At 37.8% G+C, this 27,200-nt stretch overlaps 3 protein-coding genes across 3 annotated transcripts; all 3 read left to right on the top strand.

The window, feature by feature from the left end:
- Window positions 1-171: 171 nt before the first annotated feature.
- Window positions 172-11,741, top strand: LOC103970531 (D-xylose-proton symporter-like 2). The gene is made up of 14 exons (XM_009384333.3): window positions 172-488; window positions 580-671; window positions 1,882-1,960; window positions 3,495-3,554; window positions 3,658-3,724; window positions 3,809-3,933; window positions 5,981-6,082; window positions 6,161-6,529; window positions 6,659-6,706; window positions 6,792-6,854; window positions 7,393-7,473; window positions 8,826-8,924; window positions 10,517-10,654; window positions 11,403-11,741. Exons 1-14 carry the CDS (start codon window positions 447-449, stop codon window positions 11,532-11,534), a joined length of 1,497 nt encoding a protein of 498 aa, XP_009382608.2. The 5' UTR covers window positions 172-446; the 3' UTR covers window positions 11,535-11,741.
- A 556-nt stretch (window positions 11,742-12,297) lies between these two features.
- Window positions 12,298-17,873, top strand: LOC103970530 (4-coumarate--CoA ligase-like 6). Its single transcript, XM_009384332.3, has 6 exons — window positions 12,298-13,386; window positions 15,079-15,268; window positions 16,408-16,553; window positions 16,828-16,895; window positions 16,989-17,091; window positions 17,644-17,873. The coding sequence occupies exons 1-6, from the start codon at window positions 12,364-12,366 to the stop codon at window positions 17,758-17,760; spliced, it is 1,647 nt and encodes a 548-aa protein (XP_009382607.3). The 5' UTR covers window positions 12,298-12,363; the 3' UTR covers window positions 17,761-17,873.
- A 930-nt stretch (window positions 17,874-18,803) lies between these two features.
- LOC135652388 (choline-phosphate cytidylyltransferase 2-like) lies at window positions 18,804-25,015 on the top strand. Its single transcript, XM_065173262.1, has 8 exons — window positions 18,804-19,160; window positions 21,027-21,140; window positions 22,496-22,591; window positions 23,171-23,213; window positions 23,315-23,470; window positions 23,584-23,652; window positions 24,304-24,414; window positions 24,588-25,015. Exons 1-8 carry the CDS (start codon window positions 18,922-18,924, stop codon window positions 24,681-24,683), a joined length of 924 nt encoding a protein of 307 aa, XP_065029334.1. The 5' UTR covers window positions 18,804-18,921; the 3' UTR covers window positions 24,684-25,015.
- Window positions 25,016-27,200: the final 2,185 nt, after the last annotated feature.

Here is a 27,200-nt window from a genome sequence, read left to right as displayed (position 1 = left end):
ACCAACCAATTATACACTCTGCTTGTCGCCCCCACTCACCCCCCCACCCGAATCAGGATCCATATTTTCCAGCCAACGTGGCAGAGCTCTATTAGTTCTCCTAGGAGTGGACCCCAAACTTCAAGTATATAGACCTGTTTCTGAAAGAGGCCACACAGCTGATGACTCGAACCCGTTTCTCGATTATATTGGGGCCTCGCGTTCCCAATCTTTCTCGGCCCTGCTTTTCCGTGACGGTCTGCTAACAAAAGGCAACGCAGCGCAACGGGAAGTCGTTCCTCCTCTCTTGCTCGTTTACTTCCCGATCCTACCTCCCTCCGTCGCCTCACCCTCGGTTCCTCTTCCTCCTCTCTGTCTCGTCCCACCCCGATCAAGAACCCCAGAATCAAGTCTTCTTCCCTCGATCCGCGAGTCGAGCCGCTGCCGTCCTTCTCCGCCCCAAGAAAATGGCGTCGGGGGCCAACTCGGATAGGCTTCTTGCGAGGGATGTGAGTGATCTTGCCACCCGATTTCTTCTTGGACTCTTGATTTGGTTTCTTGTTCTGCTTCTTTCTTTGTTAATCCTACCGTGACGATTAGGTGACCTCGAGTGAAATTGAGAATCCAAGGCAGCCTCTGATCAATGGCGTCACTTCTAGCGAGAGCTATTCTGCTACTGCAGCGATTCTTCCGTGAGTCCACTACATCCCGGGCAACTACTAACGCTCCAAGTTAGAAATAGTTGGATAGTAGTGGTTGTATGGTTTTCTTGCGTAATAAAAGGAAAATAACATAAAAGAAAGGCGTCCGAGAGAAGTCATTTTCTCATGTTTCAAATGGACAAAATGAAACAAGGTTTTTGCTTTCCGTATGTTATGACAACTGAAATGACACCCAAGAACATAAAACATCCTTGTTTTACTGATTTGTTTTCCAAAAAAGGTTGTTTAAGTAAGGATATCTGTTACATCATGTTTCATAAGATGATTAACTAGCATGCTCAAATTCTACGAGTGCCTACCATATACAACTTAGTGTTAAGCTGTCACTCTAGAGGACTGTGGTTTTGTTATCAGTCACGAGAATTTTCTTATTGTCCTGTTTGCATCAGGTATGGTATGCCGATTTTAACATTACCTTTTGTTAATCAGGCTTATTGATTTTTTTAGTGACATTAATATCAAAAAGGAAAAGAAAATGCTTGCTAAATAATTTCATAAAAATTAATTAGTTGCTCTAACTATTCTAGCTATACTGAATTTCTTGTAGGAATATAATTATACTTCTAGGGGAATATAATTATAATTTGCAATGGATGACTTGGAAACTCCCAACAGAACTGAACAGAAATCTTCTAATAATATCACAGAAAATTGTAATTTCTGTTAGTCTATTCATATGACTTGAAGGTCTCTTTTGCAAAATCATTGAATGGTAAGTATGGTTCCTGCATCATCTTAGAAATTCAATTGCATAGCAGTACAGATAAACATAGATGCCCTCTTGCATGCGGCAGGCAATGCTATTAAACTCTTCTATCTCATTTTATTGCTGTCATTGTTCTAATATTCAAGACTTTTTCCTATGTTTCATTCTTTTGTTCTGAAAATGATTTCAGAATTAACCTTTCCTCCTGACCAGCACCTAACTTGTCTCGAGGATCTTTGACGCATGATAGATGTTACCTTCACAAGTGAGAGATTTGTAAACAATTTTTAGAAAAAAAAGGATCTTCACTTTGATTCATTATTCTGAAGAGAAATGCCTTGTCTCTAAATGTTACTCCTGGTTCAAAACTAGATCAACATGATTTTAGGAGGTTCATTAAACAAATGAAGAAAGTAAGATGTGTGGATATGGTTTCTTTGTTATGACAATCTCAAGTAACTCGATGAATTTTAGGTTCTTCTTCCCAGCTCTAGGAGGGCTACTCTATGGCTATGACATTGGTGCTACGTCTGGTGCTAAAATTTCTTTGCAGGTGTGCCAACTCAAGCTTTTCATCCTTGATAGTATCTGTTTTTTAATTTGGTGATAAGGTTTCAAAATTCTGATAATTTATATTGAGTGTATCTGGCATAGGTTTTTTCAGTTAATGCCTGAATTCATAGAACACATTGGTTGGTTACTTCAGAAAAGTGTAATCTTAATAGAAGTTTGTTTTTCTGCTTGAACTAAAACTTAAAATCATGTGAGATTATTGGTTATCTATTGTATGATTCAACTCATTATAAAATTTTGTTTCTACTTTCTACTGTAGGACATCATGTGAAATCTCATGTTGGTTGTGACCATATGATTCTGTTAATGGTTCACCATGTGGTGCTTCTCATGATTGTTTCTGTTACTTTATGGGAAGCATCTTTTGCTTGTATTTATTTCAATCTGGTTTGAGTAAATGGTTTCACATGGAATTTCCTTCTAATCTTCTTGTGCGAAATTGGCTCACTATCTGGAAACATTATTTTTGCTGTATGCACATTTGCCCTCGACTTGCTGCAAATGTGCTTCTCCTTTGCTATCTGATAATTTTGCCTTGTGATGTAAAAGTAGTTTTCAGCATACTTAATATGCCAATGTTGGGACACTCAAGTAGACTTGCCTCTAGGTGGTTTAAATTAAGATTTTCTTCAGGGTTGGTAAATGTGTGAAGATGGACTTGGGATGGTGCATTCTCCTAAAACTGGATGATAGATGGGGTTAACAGGAAGGCAGAAGCACATGTTCAGGGATATTGAAAAAATTGTGGCAAACTAGCATGGTTGTTTGGGTGATGATCATGGTAGAGAAGTTCTGATAATAAAAGGTTTTTGTTTTGCAATTGATAATTCTTGTATCTTATGTTAGTGAAAATATAAGTACCACAGATCTCTGCTGAAAATATAAGTGCTAAAATATGATGCCTTTGCTGCAGTTTGAATTTATCATATGTTTCTGCACGAGATAAGTACCACAGACCTCTCCTTGTTCCTCTGCCTCTTTGATACATTCTATTTGCTATCTATACTATCTTAGTCTTCTTGCAGTATCTCTGTTGTTTCTTCTGTTTTTTCTCTCCTTTTATATTCTTATTACTTGCTATCCATGCTGAGAATGAGACCAGAAGCAGCCAATATCACAAGTTTGAAAGTAGTTTTAGCATCCACAAATGAGACAGCTGTCATAGAAACGTGCTTGATATATGGGGAAAAAGTATGTCAAAAGGAACTAAGCTATTCTGAGAAAGTATCTGAACTAGAAGATATCTTTGACTTTTTGTTACAGAAATGATTAATGATTTAGTAATTGAGTTAAGATATCATTACAGTAGTTACTCTAAGAATTTTAGTACAGAATTGATTTACCTATATATCTCAAGTATCTTCAGGGAAAAAGTTTATTCGGGTATGCTTTAATTGATCGATAATAGCTTAATTGACTATGTTGCTCATAGTATACCTGTCAAACTTCGGATCTCTTACATGTCTGATTGAGAGGTTTCTGGATTGTTGGTTTACTAAAATTTCTTTTTGCAGTCATCAAGCTTAAGTGGGACGACATGGTATAATTTATCCTCTCTGGAAATTGGTCTCGTGGTGAGTTAACACCACATAGTATCATGGATCACAAGAGCGTTGGTTATCTCTCGTCATCATATTTTGCACATTGCTATTTATTCCTGAATCCTGTATATGACAGGTTAGTGGGTCTCTATATGGTGCCTTGATCGGTTCTGCTCTGGCATTTACCATTGCTGACTTTCTAGGTTTGCTGCCTGAACTTTGACAATATAATAAGATTTTTCTTCCTTCATATCTAGAAACTAATCCTAGATTATATTTAAATGAAGGAAGAAGGAGGGAGTTATTACTCTCTGCTGTGCTATATTTTGTTGGAGCTCTGCTGACAGCATTGGCACCAAACTTTCCCGTTATGGTGATTGGACGTTTTGTGTATGGTACAGGAATTGGATTGGTAACTCAACCAACCTTCTTCTATTTATTTATGTTCATGTGATTTATGTACACATAAATTCCATAATTATTGATGATTCCCTTAATCTTGGCAAGTACTTAATATTGTGGCATACTCAATTATCATGTTCTGGCTTCAATTATTTTACTCTTGAAATCTTTTATTGTCCTTTAGATGGAGAAATTTTTTCTATGCTGATTTTTGTTTTTGCAGATGTTTGTATGTTTTCTTTGGTCCAATATTCTATTCCCACAAATTGTCACCATTTACGATGCACTTCTACAAGCTTTTCATTACTTCTTGTGCTTTATTTGTTTCACTATGTGATTGGCATGTTCATATTTTTTGATGACACTTCAATAATTGTTTTTTCAGAAAAAATTTCAGTATGAATTGGTGATGGGAATTATGATTCATTCACTTTTAGATCTTGCATCTTTTTGTTTTAAAGTTTTCAGCAGAACAGGGCATGTTGGTTTTTCCATTTGTGAATCTGAAATCTTAGTTCTTAGGCATCTACAACCTATTCTACTATTTGAGGTGTCCACTGATCCATTGTTGACACTTGTTGAAAGAGATTCTGTATTCATATCCACTATGTATCAGATATTGGTTCTCGTCTGTATCTGATACTTTCTTTATTTTTTTTCTTTTGCTACACAAAATTATAATAAAAATCATATGGTGTTTTAAATCCCCGTGGGATTCTCTTAGGGTGCATTCCTTTCTATTCTGCGAGCAGCTAATTGTGAATTTTTTTATTTTTGATTTGTTAGAAGTGCTTTTCCAATACTTGTGAATACTTATATATTATAATTTAAGAGCCTGGCACATTTTAAAATTCCTTTCTAATCAAGTGATACTTTAAGAGCTGAAAGAAAATTGAAATTTATATATTATACAAACTACAAAAAAACATATTGTCTCTATTTCTCTACCCTTTGATGTATCATTTATCTGTCATATATGTTGGTACTTATGCCCATCCATGTGCTTCATAGATTGGCAGATAAGTTCTAACTTCTTAGTACTTAATATTCTCATGGCAGTGACTCCTGTCCTGTGACTCATTTCTTGTCCAATTGGATCTTTGTTCCTTGATTGTGCTGGTGATGTTTGCAATGCAATCGTAGTTGTTATTTTGAGAATGTACAACAATATAAGAAGTATGTCGTCATTCTATTTTCTGCATTGATATGTCGGCGCATATGGCATGTAAGATTGGTTTCTCTTTTACAAACTTTTGATTTCACCATATGTGTGACTCTGCTTCCTCATTTCTCAATCAGATGTTGAAGTCTACAGAAGTCGGACGACTGATTCTGAACTCGGTTTGTCTAATATAAGATTTTGGGCTGAATCATGTGGTTCTTAACCGAAACCATTTGAGTAGGTTGGTTTTTGCTGAATCTGGTCAAAATTTGTGCAATTTCAACCTGTTTGGTTGAAATTTTATACCAAGTAATTTGCTCATAATCAAGCAGTCAGCACACTGGTTTGGCCTCAGGCCAGTATGTAATTCGATTATGGATGAAATTACTTGTGAAGTAATTTTATGCCAAAAATTACATCCACATGAACACAGATAAATGAAGTTCATGGCCATTGTTTCTGTGCTTTTTCAAATGGAATGAGCAGATTGTGGCATTATCGAAGAGATTCATACAAGATATCACCACTTTTGGATAAAATGAGCAAATTTTAACTTCGTTACAACACAGCACGTATCTGTCTAATAGTTTAGATAGTTTAATTAATATATGATATCTGATGAGTTTAATTTGATGCTGGGCATGTTAGATTTATATCATTATCTTGTATGTGTGATACTCTATTTATTAAGTCAACATTCTTTGCTTGCATCCCGCATTTCCTTGATATAAAAATATCATTTTAGAGAACGACTGTTTCTATTTGCTTGTTTTAAGTTGAACAGAATTGAATAGGCACTTGCAGTCATACTATTTATAATGCCTAACATTTAAATTTACATATTTTATATTTTGAAGATAGAAGTTTGTTCTAAATGCAGTTTTATTTTCATCAGGCTATGCATGCTGCTCCAATGTATATTGCAGAGACTTGTCCAACTCAGATACGAGGCAGACTTATCTCTCTGAAAGAATTCTTCATTGTCTTTGGGATGCTTGTAAGTATAAATATACTGGTGTGTCAAAAATATGTGGGCTTGGATATGTGAATGCTCATTGTTTTGCCATACTTGCAGTTGGGTTATATATCTGGCAGCATCTATGTTGATTTGATTGGTGGATGGCGTTATATGTATGCCACTAGTGCTCCTATATGTCTAATCATGGGCATAGGAATGTGGTGGTTACCACCATCACCTCGTTGGCTGCTTTTGTGCGCCATACAGGGTAAAGGAAGCCTGCCACATGCGAAAGAAGTTGCCATTACATGTCTGTGTCGTTTGAGAGGTGTAGCTTTTAGTAGTTCAGCTTCAGAACAAGTTGACTTGATTTTGGATGAGCTGTCATATGTGGATCAGGAAAAACAAGCTGCATTTAGTGAGATCTTTCGAGGGAAATGCCTCAAAGCCCTCATTATCGGTGCAGGACTGGTGTTTTTTCAGCAGGTTGCCACAATGAATTTTCAGATTTGTTTAGTGATTTACCGATATTACATCTACCTTATCAATAGTCATTTGGTGCTTTCTTGCCATGACATTTGTTCTCTATCAGCTCATAGTTTTCTTCTACATCAGGTAACAGGGCAACCTAGTGTGCTGTATTATGCTGCAACCATTCTTCAGGTACTCCAATCTATGATCAGTATGTGTATGGGAACAGAAAGAAATATATGCTAACAAATATACTACTTTTATTTTGTGTTGGCAGAGTGCAGGATTTTCTGCAGCATCCGATGCTACACGTGTCTCTATTCTTCTTGGTTTGCTGAAGGTAGAAACAGAACTTGGTTTTAGCTAATAACTCATCGATCTGTATTCATATTTAAAACCTCCATTTTACATTTTCTTTTTTCTTTACCTGATCGATCTATGTATGTCTTTTTGAATTTACATATATCTGAAATTGGAATCTCATTTGTGAATTCTTCTGTTTAGTTTGACTTGCTTAAGAACTTGATTTAATAAGTGACATTGTATGTTTCAATCTGTCATTTGTGTATTATTCTGTTTAATTTGACTTTCTTAAGAACTTGATTTAATATGTGACATTGTATATTTCAATCTGCAATGCTTGTAAAATTGATAACACACTCATTTCCGAGCTATGGTAGAACATTTTTTCTTATGCCAACCAGTTCTATTACAATGTCTTCATGCACAGTAACAAGTGGCCTTCGGTTTACTATTTTTAGTATGCTGATATATACTTTTCATACCCCTCTTGCAAAGAACATATAGCATGAGCTGTATACACTATTAAATTGTGGCAGGTTCTTTTCAAGGGTCTAATATTTCTGTTTCCTTTGCAGCTAATTATGACCGGTGTTGCTGTTCTCGTGGTGGATAGACTTGGAAGAAGACCTTTACTTATTGGCGGTGTTAGTGGGATAGTAAGCTTCTTGAACTTTTGCTGATAGGACTTGCATCTGAGAACAACAGAAAGATAAAACAGTCCTGCTGTTAGGACTTACATAATATGTTTGTTCTATATGTAGAAGGGTATAACACAACACTGATGTGGAGGGCCTAGCCATTGATAAAAATTGTAGAAGATAAGAATCATGAAAGTTCAAATGGTAGATGCTTATTGGTGAAGAGTTAGATGGCGTCAAGCCAACTTATACTCTTTGTTCATTAGGCCCTTTGGCACAATCCCTGCAAAATATGAAAATACTAAAGAAATGCAGGAGCTAATAAAATAAAAATCAGAAAATTAAACAAAGTGGCAGTGAAGTTCTACGTATGACTCTTCTACTGAGGGTTTTAATTGTCTGGGTCCAGTACAATATTCCATTTGTCTTCTAAAATTCCAGATTTTAAGCATCTTTTTGTTACAAAACATTTATATCTTCCTCTAGTTTCTAGTTACATGCTAAAATTTAACATGCTCATACATTCATGTTCAAAATTGGGATGCTATTGGAACCTAGAACTAGAAGACAAGAAAGTTGGTAAGAAAGATTACAACTCTAGCTGCAATTGAGCTTATCTTAAACTTGGAGGAACGATCTGAATCCTGTGAGTCATTGGACATATTTCTAAAGAGAAAATAATAAACAATTTTTTTCTATTACTGCTGGTGATTAGGCTTGAGCCTGGCGCATTTTAAAATTCCTAAAGTGGATACAACTACCATGCAGGGAAGATTGATGGTTGTAATTATGAATCTATTATGTAGTGTGATGCTCTGATGCAATATCACCAGTATAGTGTGTACCTAGATTCATGACATGTTTATTTTCCGGACAAGCAGTATTGGTTAGTATTGTGTTTGTCATATCATGTTACTATAGAATTTATAGTACCTATGTGTTCTTAGTAGAATTTAGACTGTTTTGCAGGGGTTATATGGTTTAAGTATTTTGATATGTTGCCCTAGTAACCACATGGTTTTGTAACTTCATTTTGTTTTCTTTTTGGTGGAATTTGCTTTTTTTAGTAGAAGTGCATAGTTAAGAAGATTTATTCTGCCTGGTGTATTTTTATTTAAATTTGTGTGGGGAAGTTCAGATGAATTTGGATAGGTGTGCTGCTCTCGTATATCCATTTATAAGGTTCTGTGTGATTTCTTGCTGGTGAACTTTGTTCTTTACCTAGTAATCACAAAGGCACCAACAAGCATAATTTTTGTTGTCTGTCTATTTTCTACGAAAGAACTATCTGATGTTGTAGTACGAAGTTATGAGCCATCTGTAAATATTCTTTTGTCTGATTGAGATGATGCTACCTTATTATTCTGCAGGCAATCTCCTTGTTCCTATTATCATCTTATTACACCTTGTTGAACTCTCTGCCTTCTGTGGCAGTGATAGCATTGCTTCTGTATGTTGGTTGTTATCAGGTATTGTTTTATCATCTTTTCATTTTCTTTTCTCATGATTGTTACACAGCATTTTTATTTCTTAATGATGGTTGTTAGGAACTTGCTCACTTAAGTAGTATATTACTCATTTCAGGTATTCTTTTTTCGTCATCATTTTATCTGATAATATATTGGGATGCATCGCATAGAAGTATTGCTTTCCTGCTAATGTTGCTTGTTATCAGCCATTGTATTATCATGATTTTATCTTGCATGATTGTTACAATATTCTTAATTATTCACAATAATCAAAGGATCTCTTTGTCACATAGTGATGGATCACTATACACATAGTGATGTATAGTGATGAATTGTCACCCACATCTGCTAAGGGAGATAAGTTCACCTGCTATTTATAAATAGGCAAAAAATTTCCAACTCATCATCGAATTTTGTTTGTCACCGACGATAGTGACAAACCATTTCTCTTCAATGAGTCGGGGACCTTTTTTGCAGTTGGCTCTTTCTATATTTGTTTTATGAGTTGTACTACATAGTGCATAGACATATCATGGCAATACATTTAAACTCTACATCAGTAGTTTCTTCACATTCTTTTTCTCTTTGGGTGAAGGAAAAGTTTCAATGCCATTGATGTTTCCATCAGAAGGAAAACCTGATCGGTTGCTAAAAATAACTAAGTCCTATCCTCAGTTTTACCACAATATTTTTCTTCCATATAATTGTAAGCCTTCCCAAGGACAACCTGGGAGGTTGCTTGAATATCTAAGTTGTGTCCTCTCACCTAACACATTCTTACCACAGTATTTTTCATTCATGTAATTTTAGGCCTCATAGTTTCTTCCCAATAATCTAAAACAGTATATGTTGGACACACTCATATTGTTCCAGATTAGATTCCAAAATCTAATATTTTCTTGGGCCTTTAAATGACTCCAAAATAAGGTTTCAACCAAATATTTGGTTACCAATTTACGACGATTCCTCTTTTTACCACAATATTTGTTTGCACCTTTCTTTATATGAGGATAAAACAAGATTCCAAAATCTTTGTTTATATTCATATAAGAATATATTTGATTATATGTATTAAGTTTGATATTGTTACTTCATTTCATAAATCTCTTTAGTAGGACTTCAAATTGATGTTTGGTTTATCATCAAAACAATAATCAGATTTGAAATCCACTAGAATCAGAATTGAAATGACCAAATCTTCTGATGAATTTGGTTCAGAGGCTCTGGAGATGCAATCAGAATCAAAAAACCAAATCTAGCTCCACAATGTAGGATTTCAAATATTCCAAATAGGGGACATGGAATCCTTCAAGAATATTGGAGTTTGAACCCCATTCATTAAAAACTTGGACCGGAATCACTAATTTAATTTCTTGTAAAATGTAATCAAATTTTGGAAACAAAACACCACCTAAGATGTTTTTCTTTATGCTTTAGTTTGGTGCTAACAAAGACATTTATGGTTGTAGTGCTGACCTTGAAAAGCAACAGTTGCCACTTAAAAAGCGAAACAGCCAGTTTGGTCCCTGTAAACATATTTTCAGAGTTTTCAATAGCAAGTGCAGTTTTTTGATTAATTCATATTCCTGCAGTTGTCATTCGGTCCAATTGGTTGGCTCATGATATCAGAGATTTTTCCTTTGAGATTAAGAGGGCGTGGATTAAGTATTGCAGTGCTTGTTAACTTTGCCTCAAATGCTTTGGTGACTTTCGCTTTCTCACCGTTGGAGGTAATTATGCTGATAATTTCAATATTGTTTTAATCTGTTTTTATTAGTTTACACGTCATATAGTAGTAGTATCATGATATGGTTGATAATAAGGACCATTTGATCATGTGAAGCCATGAGATAACTACACAACAATTTATATATATGCCTAGTGTAAAATTGAATAGTGAACCTTCATCTTCATTTAAGTCAAATTTACTTCTTGTTTATGTTATATAATATTAGCTTATTTGGTCATGCAATTTAGATGGTCGGGGCATGCTTGTCATGTCGTAAAAGGTATTTCTTGCTTAAGATTGTTTCATTGCAGCAGTCCATTTATTATAACCAAACAATAGATGTATGAAATGGAGCTTCTGCAACAAGTCTTTTTTTTTTTTTCCTTCTATGTTGTTTAATTTGGAAAATGAGAAACCCTTTTGTTTATTCTCTTGGCTACCAGAATATGTTAATAAGCCACAGTACATGTATTGTCATACTTGAGATGTTAGAAATGCACATCTTACATGTCTCAGTTACAAGCCAAAGCATCTGTTAAGTACTTGAGGCTCACCCCCATGCTTACTGATCATGAGTATAACTTTTTATAGTTTGTTAGTATGACGGATTACATTTCAATTTTAGTTTGGATGTCAGATGCGACATGCATTCGTGCTTATGTGCTTTTGACGAAGCCAACAATCACGTTCCTGTGCATTTGAGATGTAAATCACCTAAGTTTCTTTTTTGTTTTGTTTTATGATATCAGACGCTAGTTGGAACGGGAGTTCTCTTCGCTGGCTTTGGGGTGATTGCCATTGCCTCTCTGCTATTCATATTCTTCATCGTCCCAGAAACAAAGGGGCTCACCTTGGAGGAAATCGAAGCCAAGATCTTATAGAGGTTTTAACCATGGCGCTGCATCTCTGTATCTGCACGTACCACACTCAGGGAAGCTTTTATGTTATCTTTGTTTGTTGCAAGGTCCTAAAAAAATTATAATATCCTTTTGAGCACCCCTGACACAGGACTCTTTCAATGTTAATACAGGCATTTTACCAAATGCTCCCGTGATGTAATATTTTGCTGGAACAGGGCATTTAGATCACGTGGCATTTGCTAGCATGAATTCCATACCTGAACGTAAGATTTATGTTATGCCACCACCACTACTACTATGTGTGTTTTAACAGGCGAATTGATTTGGTTACACAGTTTAGTTAAATTTTGATCTTCCAGCGATAAAGTTGATTGGGTTTCACATTTGCTGCTCGTATGTAGGTTAATACTTAACCGATGAATAGTTCTAATCGGAGGCTTCAATCGTTTTAAGTAAAATGATCCCTGATTTGGTCAAATTAGATTTAGTATGGAACTTTTAATTTGATCAAAACAGTGCAGGGTTGAGATAGGACGTATTTGGCTACAAATTCACCATTAATATACGTTGTCGAGTTGTCTACGTCAACTTGACAAGAATAGACGATGCTAAAAAGGGCTGGTTACGTACTCATCCTTATCATTGCTATCATCCGGTTAATAACCCCCACCCCGGCATTAGGAAAGAGGAAAAATTTGAGGCCATCAGTCATTTGCTTGGAGAGTTGGACACGTGATTTGATCAAAACAAAATTCTCTCCCTTTTAATTATGCCACCCCAAATTCCCTCGTCGCCTCTCCCTCTTAAAGGTGCTTCTTCTGCACCTCTCTCTCTCCCCAACGCCTCCCCAATGGAGGCTATACCTCGGCAGAGCCCAACATCGGGCTTCTTCTCCCCCGAGACGGGGATATACCGCAGCAAGCACCGGCCCGCCGCCCTGCCTCAAGACCCTTTCGTGGACCTCGTCTCCTACGTCTTCTCTTTCCCCCACCAAGGAGTCACCGCCCTCGTCGACTCCAGGTCCGGCGCCTCCATCGCCTACGCCGAGCTCCGCGGCATGGTTCGCTCCCTGGCCGCCGGCCTCAGCCGGGATGGAATCACCAGTAAGGACGTCGTCCTGGTCATGCTGCCCAACAGCATTCTCTTCCCGGTCGTTTTCCTGGGCGTTCTCTCGGTCGGCGCCGTCTTCTCTACCATGAACCCGCTGAGTAGCGCCGAAGAGATCAAGAAGCAGATGAGCCTCTGCCGCTTCACCTTTATCTTCACCGTCCCCAGCAACGTCGCGAAGCTGGGCGGATTGGGTGTCAAGATCGTCACGGTGCCGGAGGAGCCCGAGTTCGACGCCCACAAGTTCGTCCTCTTCAACAGTCTCATTTCGAGCGATCCCAACGACGCCCCGAGGCCTGTCATCCGTCAGACCGACGCCGCTGCGATACTCTTCTCCTCCGGCACCACTGGGGCCAGCAAAGGGGTCGTTCTTACGCACAGGAACCTTATTGCTACGGTGGAGCTTTTTGTTCGGAGCGAAGCTTCACTGTATGGTAGTGAGAGCTGGAGGAATGTTTACCTCACAGCCATCCCCATGTTCCATGTGTATGGTCTTTCCCTCTTCTCCATGGGGCTCCTGTCGTTGGGATCCACCATTGTGGTGATGAGAAAGTTCGATGTGGAGGAGACAGTTCGAGCTATCGATGCGTTTAAGGTCACTCATTTTCCTGCTGTCCCACCGATAATGACGGCCCTGATAAGGGCCAAGGGTGCCACCGGCTGCCGATTGCAGTCCCTCGTGCAGGTTTCATGTGGAGCGGCTCCGATTGCCCCAAAAACTATTCATGACTTCTTGAAGGCATTTCCTCATGTTGATTTCATTCAGGTGAGACTAGCTATTTAATCATCTTTGATGATCGCTCTCCCTATCGTTAGATTTTACATGGCACCCTCAAGTTGTTTGATATTTGGTTAAGACAAGTACGAGATTTGGAGCTTTGGTTTTGTGAATCATAGATCAAAGTTAATTTGTTTACTTGCTCTGCGTCTTGGGTTTTGAGTGCCCATATGGTCACATCTCTTTGCATTTAATGATGCATGTCGTAGATAATTCTTTATTCTATTTTATGCAAAATTGATGCAAATGCAACTTATATTGATGCATAAGAAGGCATGTTGTGGTAGTGTTACTCTTCTTCAATATGGACATCCGTTTGTGTCCTTTTTCTTCAATATGAAAATTCCTCTCAACTTTTTCCATTCCTGAAGGTCGCATGAAGCATAATCTCCAGAATCCTATTAGTTTACATTTTACTGTAGATTCATTCTAGTATGGAAATCTATGTGCTTGTGGCAACTTCCTGCTGAGTAGTTTGCTCCTCAACTCTTGCAATTGAATTCTTGTTATTCATTATGCGGAAGCGAGATCTAAATGATTCTTAGGAATTTGCATATTACAAGTTCAAGCAAGATTTCATCTTGCCTTCAACATATTAAAATTGCGTCTGCAGATTACCACATAATATTTTGCTGTTTCATGCTTAAATTGTCAAAATTTAATAACATAGTGCCACTTAATAATGCATAGTATTAATTTAATATTTAGAACCACTATTTGATTGAATAGGGTTACAACCTTCACACATTATTAGATCTGATTAGAAAGGGGCATCCATTTTATCCAAAATTAGTACTACAAGTCCCTCATATTTGTCTTAATATCATCTAAAGTTGATTGTCAAGTTACTATAGCTCAAAGCATGAGGTTTCACCTGTAAATTACTGACTCGGGATGTGAATGGCTTCGACACAGGTGAGTTGCATACTCATATAGGTTGAATGGTGTGCATATAATCTGGAGTCCATCAAGCACCAAAGGAAAAAAGTTTGAAAGATGTTTATCTATATCCTAAATGACTATAACTTAACATCTTTAATGAGTACCTATTCACAGAGAGATGAAACCATAAACACATATATTTATGAAGACCAAACGGCCACTTTATTGTTTACCATCCATGTGAATATCTGAATCTAATATTTTAAATTCTAGTTTAATTGAATCTAACATCCAAATTTGAATTGGATATTTGTATACAGATTCATGCTTGGTGTAAGAATTATATTCATAATTGACATTATGAAACAAGCATAAAATGCGGAAGTGGATGTATTATTATCTTTTTATAAATATCCCTGCCTTTGGGAAAATGATGGGCAAAGTAGATCTCTGTTTCTTACATAGCATCCGCTGAGCCTTCTTATTTTTGATACGTAAGTGGTGATTTTAATAAATTCATAATGTATATTGGACATGTTTTTTGGTATTCAGAAGTAGCACATCATGACATTAGCACTTGACATATCCTCATGCTTGGGTCGTACCAATAGCATTACACTGGCATAACGCTTGTACCAGGTTGGCATAGATTTTGTGCTAAATTTGTGCCAACCGGTATGGTTGTGATTGCATGTAGCCAGCTTCTAGCCTGCCACCATAACTTAAAACTTTAAGGCGTTTACATATTTGTTGACTTTCATTTAATGGGTATTATTGTTTTATCTAATTTTATTGCAGGGGTATGGCTTGACAGAATCTGCTGCAGTGGGAACTCGTGGTTTCAATACAATAAATTGTAGAAGGCATATTTCTGTGGGATTGCTAGCTCCAAACATGCAAGCTAAAATTATCGATTTAGAGACAGGGTCTTGTTTGCCTCCTGGTACAAGTGGGGAGCTGTTGCTTCATGGAGCAGCCATTATGAAAGGTAAACTTGAAAACAGTTACAGCAGCCTAAGCTTGTAAGCTTTTATTTGGGCATGTTTTAGAAAAATTTTGTTTGGCTGCATCAAATCTTACTGTGGAAGCGTTTTGTTATCCTGCTCTTTAAGGCCATTTGATTTGCATCTATTTCGTTGATTGTTTTGATAATTTCTAGATCACATACCAAGGCCTGTGTATTTCATCTTCATCCTGATCTTCTAAAATATTACATTGATTTAATTGGCAATGGAAAAGATAGATCTCGTAAATGCAGACAAGACTTTAGTTGCTTCTCTTCAGAAGATTAAATGATTATAATTAATCTCGAATGAGTTTGACTTGGTTCAGGTTCATGAATGGAAAATCACTTGATCCAGGTTGATTTGAAATTATGAAGAATGCAACTGTATAAGATGGCAGGCTATATACAATATTATGCATTTGAAGAAGCATATTTTTACTGATATTCAGGATGAGAGCCTGTGGATAACAAACTTACGCCTCTGCCACAAGGGCCAAGCAGAAATGGAAACTAAATTACGACATTCACCAAGTATGCTTAGGTCCGTGCCCTGAGAATTCTTGCCATGGCAAAGGATGGGCAACTGCCATATGAAACTAACATTTTCACATAAATATACTAACTAACCTATTTATGATCATCACAATTATGTGGAGGTATGCTTGAGTTAGTGTTGAGTTGCAATCTAGAGAATTTATTGGATATCGTGCAGATTAAAGATGCTGACCATCTAGGTAATTGTGTATAGTGTATATTATTTTCTGGCATGGCCTGTAGTGATTCTGTACACCACAGATTGTATACCTGGATATAAAACAGCCCTTTTAGTTTGACAATATGATGCTGAATAAGTACAATTATCTTCACTATAGCTGATATCGTGAAGAAACTACATGGAAGATAGGTCAGATTGATATTTCTGATATTACCTTTTCCTCTGTCTGCCAAACTTGTGTCGTATATATATCTTTATATAGGTGACTGTATGTTGCTTAAGTGTTGTAGCGGAAACATGTATAGTTGTAGTGACAATTACTAGAATATGCACCCTTTATTTTCTTTGCCATCAATTCCAAATATCAACTTCCAATTGTATAACCATTGATATCAAAACTTAACAGGCTACTTAAATGACGATAATGCAACTTCATCAGCAATCATCAATGATGGTTGGTTAAAAACAGGGGATATTGCATACTTTGATGGAGATGGATACTTGTACATATCGGACCGTCTGAAAGAGACCATCAAATACAAAGGATTTCAGGTATATCCAATTCACATACTCATGATGCAAAAAGAGGACACTGATAACTAATGTGCTGTTCTTCAGTATATGCCTTATTACTATGAGAAAATAGGAACATTTGGGAGATTTCAAGAAGTATTCATTAATAATTAAAATATCAAACTGAAATGTTAAAAGAAAAGAAGCCATATACAAGTCTGCTTTTTGAGCCTTATTACGTGATCACGGTTGCTTCTTGCAACTTTCTGCAATATCTCTGTACATAATTTCTTGTATGATATTTCTCTTGTAGATAGCACCAGCTGATTTGGAAGCATTGTTGAATGCACATCCTGACATCGTGGATGCTGCAGTGACAGCGTAAGCTTTACAAGTTCAACAAAGAACCCAGAGATTCTTAATGCGTGCATCTTCCGCTGCTTTTATCCTAATATTATCCTATGACTTCTGTAGGGCTAAGAACGAAGAAGCTGGGGAGATACCAGTGGCATTTGTAGTTACGAGGTCAGGAAGCAAGCTTTCATCCACCGATGTTATCGAGTTTGTGGCAAAGCAGGTATCCACATTAATCGCATCAGTTCCTTTTTCACTTGAAAACCATAAATCTTTTGAAAAACTTTTAGAGATCGAAGGGTAAAATAAATCTTCTGTCCTTTGTGCCATATATATTTAGAGATCACTGAAAGATGATATGCCTGATTAATGACAATTGTGGGTTAGTGTAAACAGATTAGCATATGTTAATGGTCTGTCAATGACACCCGACATGGTGCCTTTCTACAGCGATAATGAATAGAATCTTGTCTTTAGTTGATCTATTTAGTCTCAAGCATATAAATAAAGGAAAACATTCGATAGCACATCCAAATTAGCATAATCGTTTGACCCTTAGAATGCACATGTAGCGGTCTTCTGCCAGTTCTTTAAAGGTTGACTTCTGGTTCATCTGATCCCGATCTAGGCTCTGGAACTTATATTAATGCTTATGACCTGTATATTAAATTGAGATGTATCTTTGAGACCATGAACTAAGTTCAACTAATATTTGACTCTTTGAATCCAGATCTCAATATTCTTTTACATCGTCTTCTGTTGATGTTTGTTCTAGGTGACTCCCTATAAGAAGGTTAGAGAGGTGGTCTTCGTCAACTCGATTCCCCGATCACCAGCAGGAAAGACACTAAGAAGGGAACTGCGAGACACTTTAGCTGCTTCCAGGATGTAATTCGACTGCAGGACAGAAGAAGAAAGTCCAACCCCCTCCCTTGGTTGCAATTTGACCTCACCAAATGCATCTTTATCTAATTTTTTTGCAGAGAATAAATAATATAATTTCTACATGCATGATCTGCAAATCACGCAGAGAGAAAGGCAATTAGTTTGATGGGTCAAAACCGCGTGCGATCTGCTAGCTTGATTTCCAAGCAAATGCTGATGCTGTGGTCTCGTGTTTCCATAATAATCTTTCGACAGCTTCGCATTGGTTGTGTTGGCTCACCAAAGAGGAATTGTTTCAGAGACATTCGATTTGGTGGTGCAGCATCACCACCTCGTGTTCATGTGTGGAGGACATCACGTGTCCTGCACGCGTGAGATCTAAGTATCACCGGATCGAGTCGGTTGGGAGAAGTTAGAAGGGCTGACATATGTCATCCCCCTAATACTAAACTCAGAGGGGGACACAATATCGAATGACAAAAATACCGTCGAATCATTAAACACTCGATCATGTGTTTCTTAGGATCTGATAATAAGATTTCTCTTAAAAGAATAAAAAAAGAGATCATACCAAGGTTCACGGTATTGATCTATACTGTTCGATACAAGTGGTACGTATCGATATACACGAATCGTCTTCTATCGATAAGGTCTTTTTCTAACTTATATTATTTTCTTAATTTCTTCAACTCTTTTAAACTCATTTTCACTTTCATCTAATAATTCAAATAATAAGGACAATTCAAAAGGTAATATGTCAACTTCCGAAAAAGATGTATCATTATTTTTTTTCTAATTTAGATTATTTTATTAAAATTATATTTATTTTTAACTTATAAATCTTAATTTAATTTTTTATTTTTAGATAATTTTGAAGTTATTTTTGATTTTTTTTTTTTTGGTGTATTGTCGATATACCATATCAACTACTGTTGGTTGACGAAGGGGACTAATAATTGCCTCATAAATTCGTGCCGAATGAGGCTATTTCGGTAAATTCAATAGGAAAAAGACATAATATTCGATCATTGATTGATTTATTTGCAGAGAGGCATGCGATCGGCACTCTCTCCTCGATCTCCGCCTCCTCCAGCTTGCTTCCCTCCGTACCGTGGTTCTCGTGACGGGAATCGTCCGGCTAGGACAGGTGGGCTCGTGAACGTCTCCGATGGCGCGGTTGCCTCGTAGGCGGCAAGGCGGTGTGCCCAAGGAAGGCGGCGCCGGCGACGGTCGCGTGCCGCCCACCGAGTCGGCCGAGGAATCCTCTGCGTCGACTGTGTCCCCACGCGATCCGCCGGAGCCCCAGAAGGATCCCCCGTTGGATAGGCCGGTCCGCGTCTACGCCGACGGGATCTACGATCTTTTCCACTTTGGGCATGCTCGAGCTCTTGAACAAGCCAAGAAATTGTGCGTCCTCTTTCCCGTTTCATTCGGTTTTATTACACATATACTCCTTACATATATACATTTTCTGGAATCTTGATAATTGTTGGTCAAGAATTTCGAAGTTTTGGTTAAAAGAATTAGATTGCGGTGCAAAACCTTAATGGCATCGGAATCGAAACTAGATCGTATGTGCGTGGTAAGGCATCACGAGCATGATGGAATCATAGAGCCATGTTCTTCTTTAGTTTGATTTCTGTCATAAATTAAGATTCAGTTTAAATAAAGAGCGTCTTTGTGATTAATTCTTGTGAATGCATCACACGCTTGGGCACGTGATCCTTCCTTCGGTGCCGCTGAATGATTTGATTTAGTGCTTTGACATGGGGATCCTGTTTCCTAATCCCGAGTCAAAAGTCAGTAAAGTCCACTTGTGTGATTTGGAACAAGATACCATGCGAAGAGATTTGCAATCCTAATTTGTTAATTGCTTGTGTTTAAAGTAATGGTGGCAGAGGTTTTGTTTGTAGATATTGGACATTTCTTGCAGTTAAGAGCAAAGCTTTTTCTTTTTGCTGCAGAGTGTGATATTGTGAGTGAACTTAGTTTTTCTCTGGAACCTATGATGATTATAGGGCCGTAAAAGGGTTGGCTTAGGATCAGCCAGTAAATGATATGAATCAGATCTGATTCAACCAAATAATCCAGTGAATTTGCTAAAAACTTGTCCAATCGACACACTTTGAACTCCTACCCAAAAAATCAATCTGAAAACCTGATTGTAAACTAACATTGATAAATTGCTTATACTTGATCAAGTTCTGAATTGAGATATTAACAGGCGTTGTTCATTTGTTGAATCTGATTAGATCAGCAATGGCTTGGGTCGACGTCAATGCACATCTTTTCTGAATATTAATTGATCTCCAATCAGACTGTTGGTTCAAAATGTTTATCCATATTTGGCTTGGATCTGATTGGCTTTAGAATGGATTGAATTATATACAACCCTATGTGAAAATATATATCCTGGAGGAGTTTGTTTAAATTTTCTTTCCTTTATTTTAAACATTGATTAGAATCTGCATTTTTGGTAATTGTGTTAGCTGAAAAGCCAAGTATAAGGCCTTTGATTACTGTGAAGTTCTGTCTGTAGTTCAGTAGTATCTTTAATAAACCTCTTCAACAATCAGAACTTCGATTATTCATTATTTTGGTAAATTTGAGGATGAGCTCCACTTCCATAATTTTTTAACAAATAATAAATGCTTTTACCTTGTGCACTTTCCTGGTCTAAGTGTAGGGGCAACAAAATAGTACTCAGATGGTTTCCACAGATGGAAAAATGATCGTCTTCTTATTTTTGTTGATCTCTGGACTTATGGAGTTCTTATGTAACATCTATCCAGTATAAGGTATCATATTGTTAGTTATAATTTTCGGCTGCAAGTATTGATAAGCTTTTATGCTAAAGAAATAATGCTCCCTTTTTTGTACAGATTACTGAAATATTATGCTGCATTGGTTGATTTGACTTTATCTATAATATTCTAACTTGAGCATATTTGTATCATTTAATCAGGCTCTAAATATGATTCTTGTACTCAAAAGTTTTTCCAGTTTCCTAGATTACCACCTTCTTAAACTTTGATAGAAGAAAAGTTCTTAAGCTGTTTTTTTTCTCCCTGAACAAAGTGTATATCGAGTTCATTTTGGTCAAGAAAGTGACTGGATAGTCAAGCAGAGAGATAAAGCCATAGAATTTGTCTTTGCACTCCATCTGAGATTCTGTTATTCTTTCAAAATCCTATTGCTTATGAATTGTAATTATGCTGAGACATGGTTTCTTATGAACTATCTTTCTTAAATTGACATGTTCGTTTTTTTCAGATTCCCAAACACATATTTACTTGTGGGTGTCTGCAACGATGAAATTACTCATAGATATAAGGGAAAAACAGTCATGAATGAATCTGAGCGTTATGAATCTCTCCGTCACTGTAGGTTTGTACTATGAAATCCTTTTTACTTGTATTGGGAAACTTTTGGTTTACTGGTAAATTACTTCTGCTGTTTTTTTATATCTTTCAGTGATGTAAATCTAGTCAAACAACTAATGGGTTTTTTTATATTTGTAGACAACCATGTAAATTCTATTTCATAAGAAAGCGAAAAAAAAGGGTACTTTTCATTATTCAACGTAATCTTTGATGTTGTTTCTTATCTCCCCCATTAAACACAATTATGAGTCAGAAGTCAAATAAGAAATGCTTCTTAGGTAAAATTAGCCACATCTTTCTGACATTACTAGGACAGAAAATTATTCTCTTAATAAAGAAATAACAAACTGAAGCTTTGGAATCATTGCTTTCTGACTAACCTACATGGGAGAGACAACAGACTATAAAGAAACAGATTAACAGATAGTTGATTTAAATTTGGAATTTTTCATTATTGTTGAATATCGAAATGGCTCTTTAGTCTAATGCTATTATGCTATGATGATCGTAAGAAATTGGATGCTTATTAAATCAAATATTATATTGTGTAACAAATTATTTTTATTTGGAGTTGCCTTTTTCCTACTTGGTTTAATACATATTACAGAAAATAGTTACCACAGTACTTGTTGACCTGAACAAAAAGTTATTTCCAGATTTTTCTGTTACTTTTGTTGATTATTGGTTGTGTATACCTCATGAGCCTGTGTTTTTTTTCAATATCAGGAACAAATTACGTCACTTTCTTATCATTAATTTGATACTATAATGATACAATAGCAACAACAACATACTGTAATATCCCAATTGTTTTGGGTTGTGGTTGCATGAATCTTTTGTTGCTATTGAGCTCTGTACAAACCATCCTCCTTAAATCAAAATTGATGATCTGATGATCAGCTATTAAATCCGTTCCGGTTACAATATCTTAGTTAAAGGTAGTGTTAGTGATCTTAGAGCAGCGTCATCACCAAGCTTTTGCCTTTATTTGAAAAAAATTCTGATCATGCTGGTGAATTAACAATTACTTTTAATTAGTGATTAATTGCATGATTTGCTTTCTTTCCTTTATCATGTTCTTGTTTTGTGTCTACACTTGTTTGCTGCATTTGTCATGGTATGTCATTTGACTTATTATAAGTCAGACAGCTGATTTAGTGTACTCTTTAGTGTAATAACTAGTCGTACGTGAGTTCTGTCGGTATGTCAAGTTACATGTTGGCATATGCTTTAGCTTCGATGCGAATGAGCTCTCATGTAAATTACTAAAATCAGAGAAAAAGAACTTAGCTAAAGTGCTGTATAATTTATGTTTTTCATCACATTTACAGCTGAAATATTGTGCCTATTTAATTGTAGGTGGGTAGATGAAGTTATTCCTAATGCTCCATGGGTTATCACAAAGGAGTTCCTCGACAAACACAAGATTGACTATGTTGCTCACGATGCCCTTCCGTAAGATATATAATTCCTTTCTGAAGCTGTGAGTTATCAAAAAAATATTTCAAATATATAATTTCTTTAGTAATAGATCCACACACTTGTCGGTTTTTTTATAGTATAGGCTATAGCCTTCTCATAATACATTATATGGGTACTTTATATAATTGTGCATGAATTCACGTGTTTTGGTTATTTTTAGATTAGTCAATGCGGTCTATACTCCTATGTAACAATTCTTGAGTTTTGTAAGTACACTGGAAGAATATAAGCTTTACTCATCTGATTTATCAAAATACTTTGATCAAGCAAAGGTTGGATTTGTCGAATTGCTGAAATGGTGCATTTTTTACTCTCACCTATAGTACCTAGGCAAAACTGGACTTACTATTCTTTTAATTGTTTATTGTTTGTGCTGTTTCTCAACTTAATCATCCAAAAAGCTCAATTTCTATGGAGTTTCAAGTCCTTGGTATTGGCCATTGTTAGCTTAAGTCCCACCTGTCCAATTGGTAAAAACTAGTTTAGATGTAGACTTTGTTGTTATATCATGTGCCCCACAGTTCCGTTACTTATCAAAATAGTCTTTTGCAGATATGCAGATGCAAGTGGATCCGGCAATGACGTATATGAATATGTTAGTTCTCTTGTTGGAATTTATGATCTTATGCCATTTTGATTTCAGTTATCTGAATACCCACTTATTCATTAAACAATCAGAATTACATTTTCTTATAGGTCAAGTCCATTGGGAAATTTAAAGAAACAAAACGGACAGATGGGATATCAACCTCAGACATCATAATGAGGATTTTGAAAGATTACAACAAGTATGTTATGCGTAACTTAGCTAGAGGTTATACAAGGAAGGACCTCGGTGTGAGCTACGTGAAGGCATGATATTGCTCTTGAATTGTTGCCTTTAATTGAATGAATATATCTCTTGTCATTTTTGCCAATCTCTGCCATCTTTGTTCCTTCTTGTCATTCTACCTTATTGCTACCAGGAGAAGCAACTGAGAATGAACATGGGCATAACTAAATTGCGTGAGAAAGTGAAAGCACAGCAGGAAAAGGTATGCTGAAGGTTTAGTTATCTGGTATGATCCAAATCATAACTCTCTGTGGTCCTTAGTTCTAGATCTCAGGTTGCCAAGTTCTTGCTCCGTCCAGTCACTGATCTACTGTGATGTGATATCAGAGGAATATGTTGTTTTCTTATTCTTCTTTTTGAATGCACATAAATCATAAAGGACAAGGAAAATAAGTTAATCCAACCAACATTTGTCGTTAAGAGCTTGCTGTTGCATTTTATGATCAATTTCATCGAAGCACATGTTGAATCCTAGTAAATAAATCATAATTGTTATTCAAGAATTCCATCTGGATTTACGAATATATGGTGCTTGAAGACAAAAGCCTGATTTATGCATGTCATCAACATTTGAAATCTCTGCCTTCTCTTTCTTATCAGGACATTTTTTTCCTTCGATAAATCTGTTTTATAATGAGAGTTATAATCACCAGCCTTATGTAGTAATTTATAATATTCTATTCTTGGTATGTCCCTGTCTATTTTTCAAAGACCAAAATTGAAATATCTATCTAATCTTTTTGAAGATGGACACTTCACAATCACCCAAGAAAAAAACTATATTCTTTTATGTGATTATTTAGTGTCGATTTTCACTTTCTAATGGTATTAATTGATATATTGCTCCCTGCAGTTACATACAGTAGCAAAAACTGCTGGGTTGCATCATGATGAGTGGGTTGAAAATGCGGACCGCTGGGTCGCAGGATTTCTTGGGAAGTTTGAGGAAGGATGTCATATCATGGTGAGTTGTCAGATCTGAAATTTCTAATAATTTCTGGATGTGATTATAAAACATATTCTTCATGGGAATTGGCATTCGCATGTCGAAAAATACCTTATGGATTTAGCAAAATAGTTATATGTGCTCCCTCCATTCGACCAGTAGATTAATCTCTAGTTGGGTAACGATAACAGGAGACGGCCATCAAAGACCGAATTCAGGAGAGACTCAAAAGGCAGTCGAGCAAAGAGATGAATGCCAACCTTCTGCAAGAACCAGTAGCTTCATGACATATCCGATAACTAACTGTGCTACTATCATGCTCCTTTGTATTGGAGTCGATTACCAGTACATCAAAGGTATGCCAGGACACAACTGAATGGCTTTTCCACTTTGTGGTTTTTTGCTGTTGGATTTAGTGAAGTTGGATGATCACCACGGCATGGGAATGAATCATGTCTCAGGTAGTGTCATTACCAAACTGGCTTGCAGATTGTACGTATGTGTGCTGGACTTTGTTCCTTATATTTGTTTCAAGTGCTCTTAGGATCCACTGATGGAATACTTTACATTGTCCTATTTTTATGGAAGTCATTTCCAGCATGCCAAATGGATTCACTGATGGAATATTTTGTGTTATCATCTGCAGCGCTTAAAAATCTCATGTCTCAAAATCAAGTGGAACACAATTTTTCCTGTTTGACCTGATGATGATTAATCTCGATTGCTCGTACTATGTGATGTTCAAAAATGCTTGATAATTGCCTTTACGTACGTTCCGATTGATTGATTACACGTCTTCCAGCACGCCGTCTACGTGCCGGGCATTTCGTCGAACAGCTGGAACGCCGACGCACAGCTGGGGGTCGGCGGCCGACTTCATCGAGCCGGAGTCAACGTACTTTGCGACGGCGAGGGCTTCGATGACGCCGGCGAGCCTCCGGTAACGGGCATCGTGTCGCACTGCTACAGTGTATGTTAATCGTTAGTACTAGAGTATGCTTACCGTGCGTGAGAATAAGACCTCGCAGTTAGCACGATTTCGTAGCGATTTAATTTTCTTTGGGGCAGTTCATGCACCCAGCGGGAGGCGGTAAGTGTCCGTGACGGTCTGCAGATCTCCAACGTCCTTCGAATCCAGAATTAGCCCGGCTGCAATCGGGCCCGTTAAGAAGCTTGAGGTATGGAAACGGCATCGTGATCTTACCGCCAGCCACTAGGTACCTGAAACGCCCCCAAAAAATTGAATCTTTGCAAAATCGTTCAATTTTATGTTACCTTAGTCTGTCCTGCGGTGATCAGACTCAGCGTGGAGTAAGCCGGTGCACGCCGAACCCGTCTCGCTCGGTTCCTCTGCAGAGCTCTCGTCGACTTCTACCTCTAACTTCGCCAACATTGGCCGCTTCGAGGTGGATTGGAACCTTCAACCTACCAGACAACCTTATATACCATCAGGTCTACTTCATGGCAGGTATGCTAGAAGAATGGGTCAATCTCGGAACCACCGGCGACCAAGCTCCTCATGCATCCTCCTCCCCGTAGGCGAGCAGACCGTCGGCGGAGAAAGCAGTCATGTAAGTGATGGAGTGGAGAAAGCATTCTCCTAAATCAGCCACAGAGCTTCCGGCGGCTGTCCAGCCTCGTAGTGGCAGCGCATGACCGTGTTCCTGCTCGCCGGTCATTTCGTCGAACATCTGGAACGCCGACGCAAAGAGCTTCTTTGCCAGGCCGGTGTGAACGAACTTGCCGCAGCGAACGAATAGGAAGTGAATGCGTTCTGCTCACCGTCACGTGAGAATAAGAAACCACAAATTGGACGATTTCGCAACGATTTAATTTTTTTGGGGGCAGTTCAGGCACCAGTGGGAGGCGGTAAGCGTACAGCAAGGATTCCAGATCTTCGACGTGACGTCATTCAATCAGGGCCGGATCAAACCGGTCCGACCCAATTGCATAAGAAAAAGCCCGACCGCCATCCGAGAACGGGCCGCAGGTTCTAACAGGCCCGGCCCATAACGAAGCAGGAGGTCTGGACACCGTCAGTAATCTTACCGCAAGCCACCCGGTGCCTAAACTGCCTCCAAAAAAATTAAATCTTGGGAAAATCGTTGAATTTACGTTATCTTATTCTGACATACGGTGATCAGACTCCAGTGACACAATTAAGCTTCATGCAACGGTGATAGCGCGGAGAAGACGGGTTCACGCTGAACCCTTCTCGCTCGGCCTACACGAGGAGAAACCCTCCTCTGCAGAGCTCTCGGCCGCTTCTGCCTCTCGTTCCACCTCCTCCACCTTGGCCAAGTACTTCGCCGCCATTGGCTGTTTCCACCCATGGGAGCCACACGCCATGATCGCACAAGTCCAGGAGACGATATCCTTCACAGATAACTCGTCAAAAGATGCTCTCGCTTCTCCAATGGCTCCACAGTTGGCACACATATGAACAAGAGAACACCATCGTGTCATTGCTCTGCTATCCTCGGAGAATGTCCGCCACTCTGTCAACCTCCAAGCATCCAAATGTGGCGAACGTGCCGACGATTGCAGACTTCGTGAATCCTCCTCTTCCCGTACGCGAGCAGAGCACATCTTTTCATCTTTCCGGTCATTGCGTCGAACAGCTGCGACGCCGACGGCGTTTCGCGTCGTACGCGCTGACCAAAGAGCTTCGAATGACGACGGCAGGAGAGAAACCAGGCTTCATCAGGCCGCCGTTAACGAACTCGCAATGGCGGCGATAGCTTTCCTAAGCCAACCGAATAAGATGTGGTTTCGAGAGCTTCGATGATGCCCGACATTCTCGG

The sequence above is a fragment of the Musa acuminata genome, chromosome BXJ3-11 (assembly GCF_036884655.1).
Source record: "Musa acuminata AAA Group cultivar baxijiao chromosome BXJ3-11, Cavendish_Baxijiao_AAA, whole genome shotgun sequence".
NCBI classification, from domain to species: Eukaryota; Viridiplantae; Streptophyta; class Magnoliopsida; order Zingiberales; family Musaceae; genus Musa; species Musa acuminata.
This window is presented reverse-complemented; position numbering and strand designations above follow the sequence as displayed.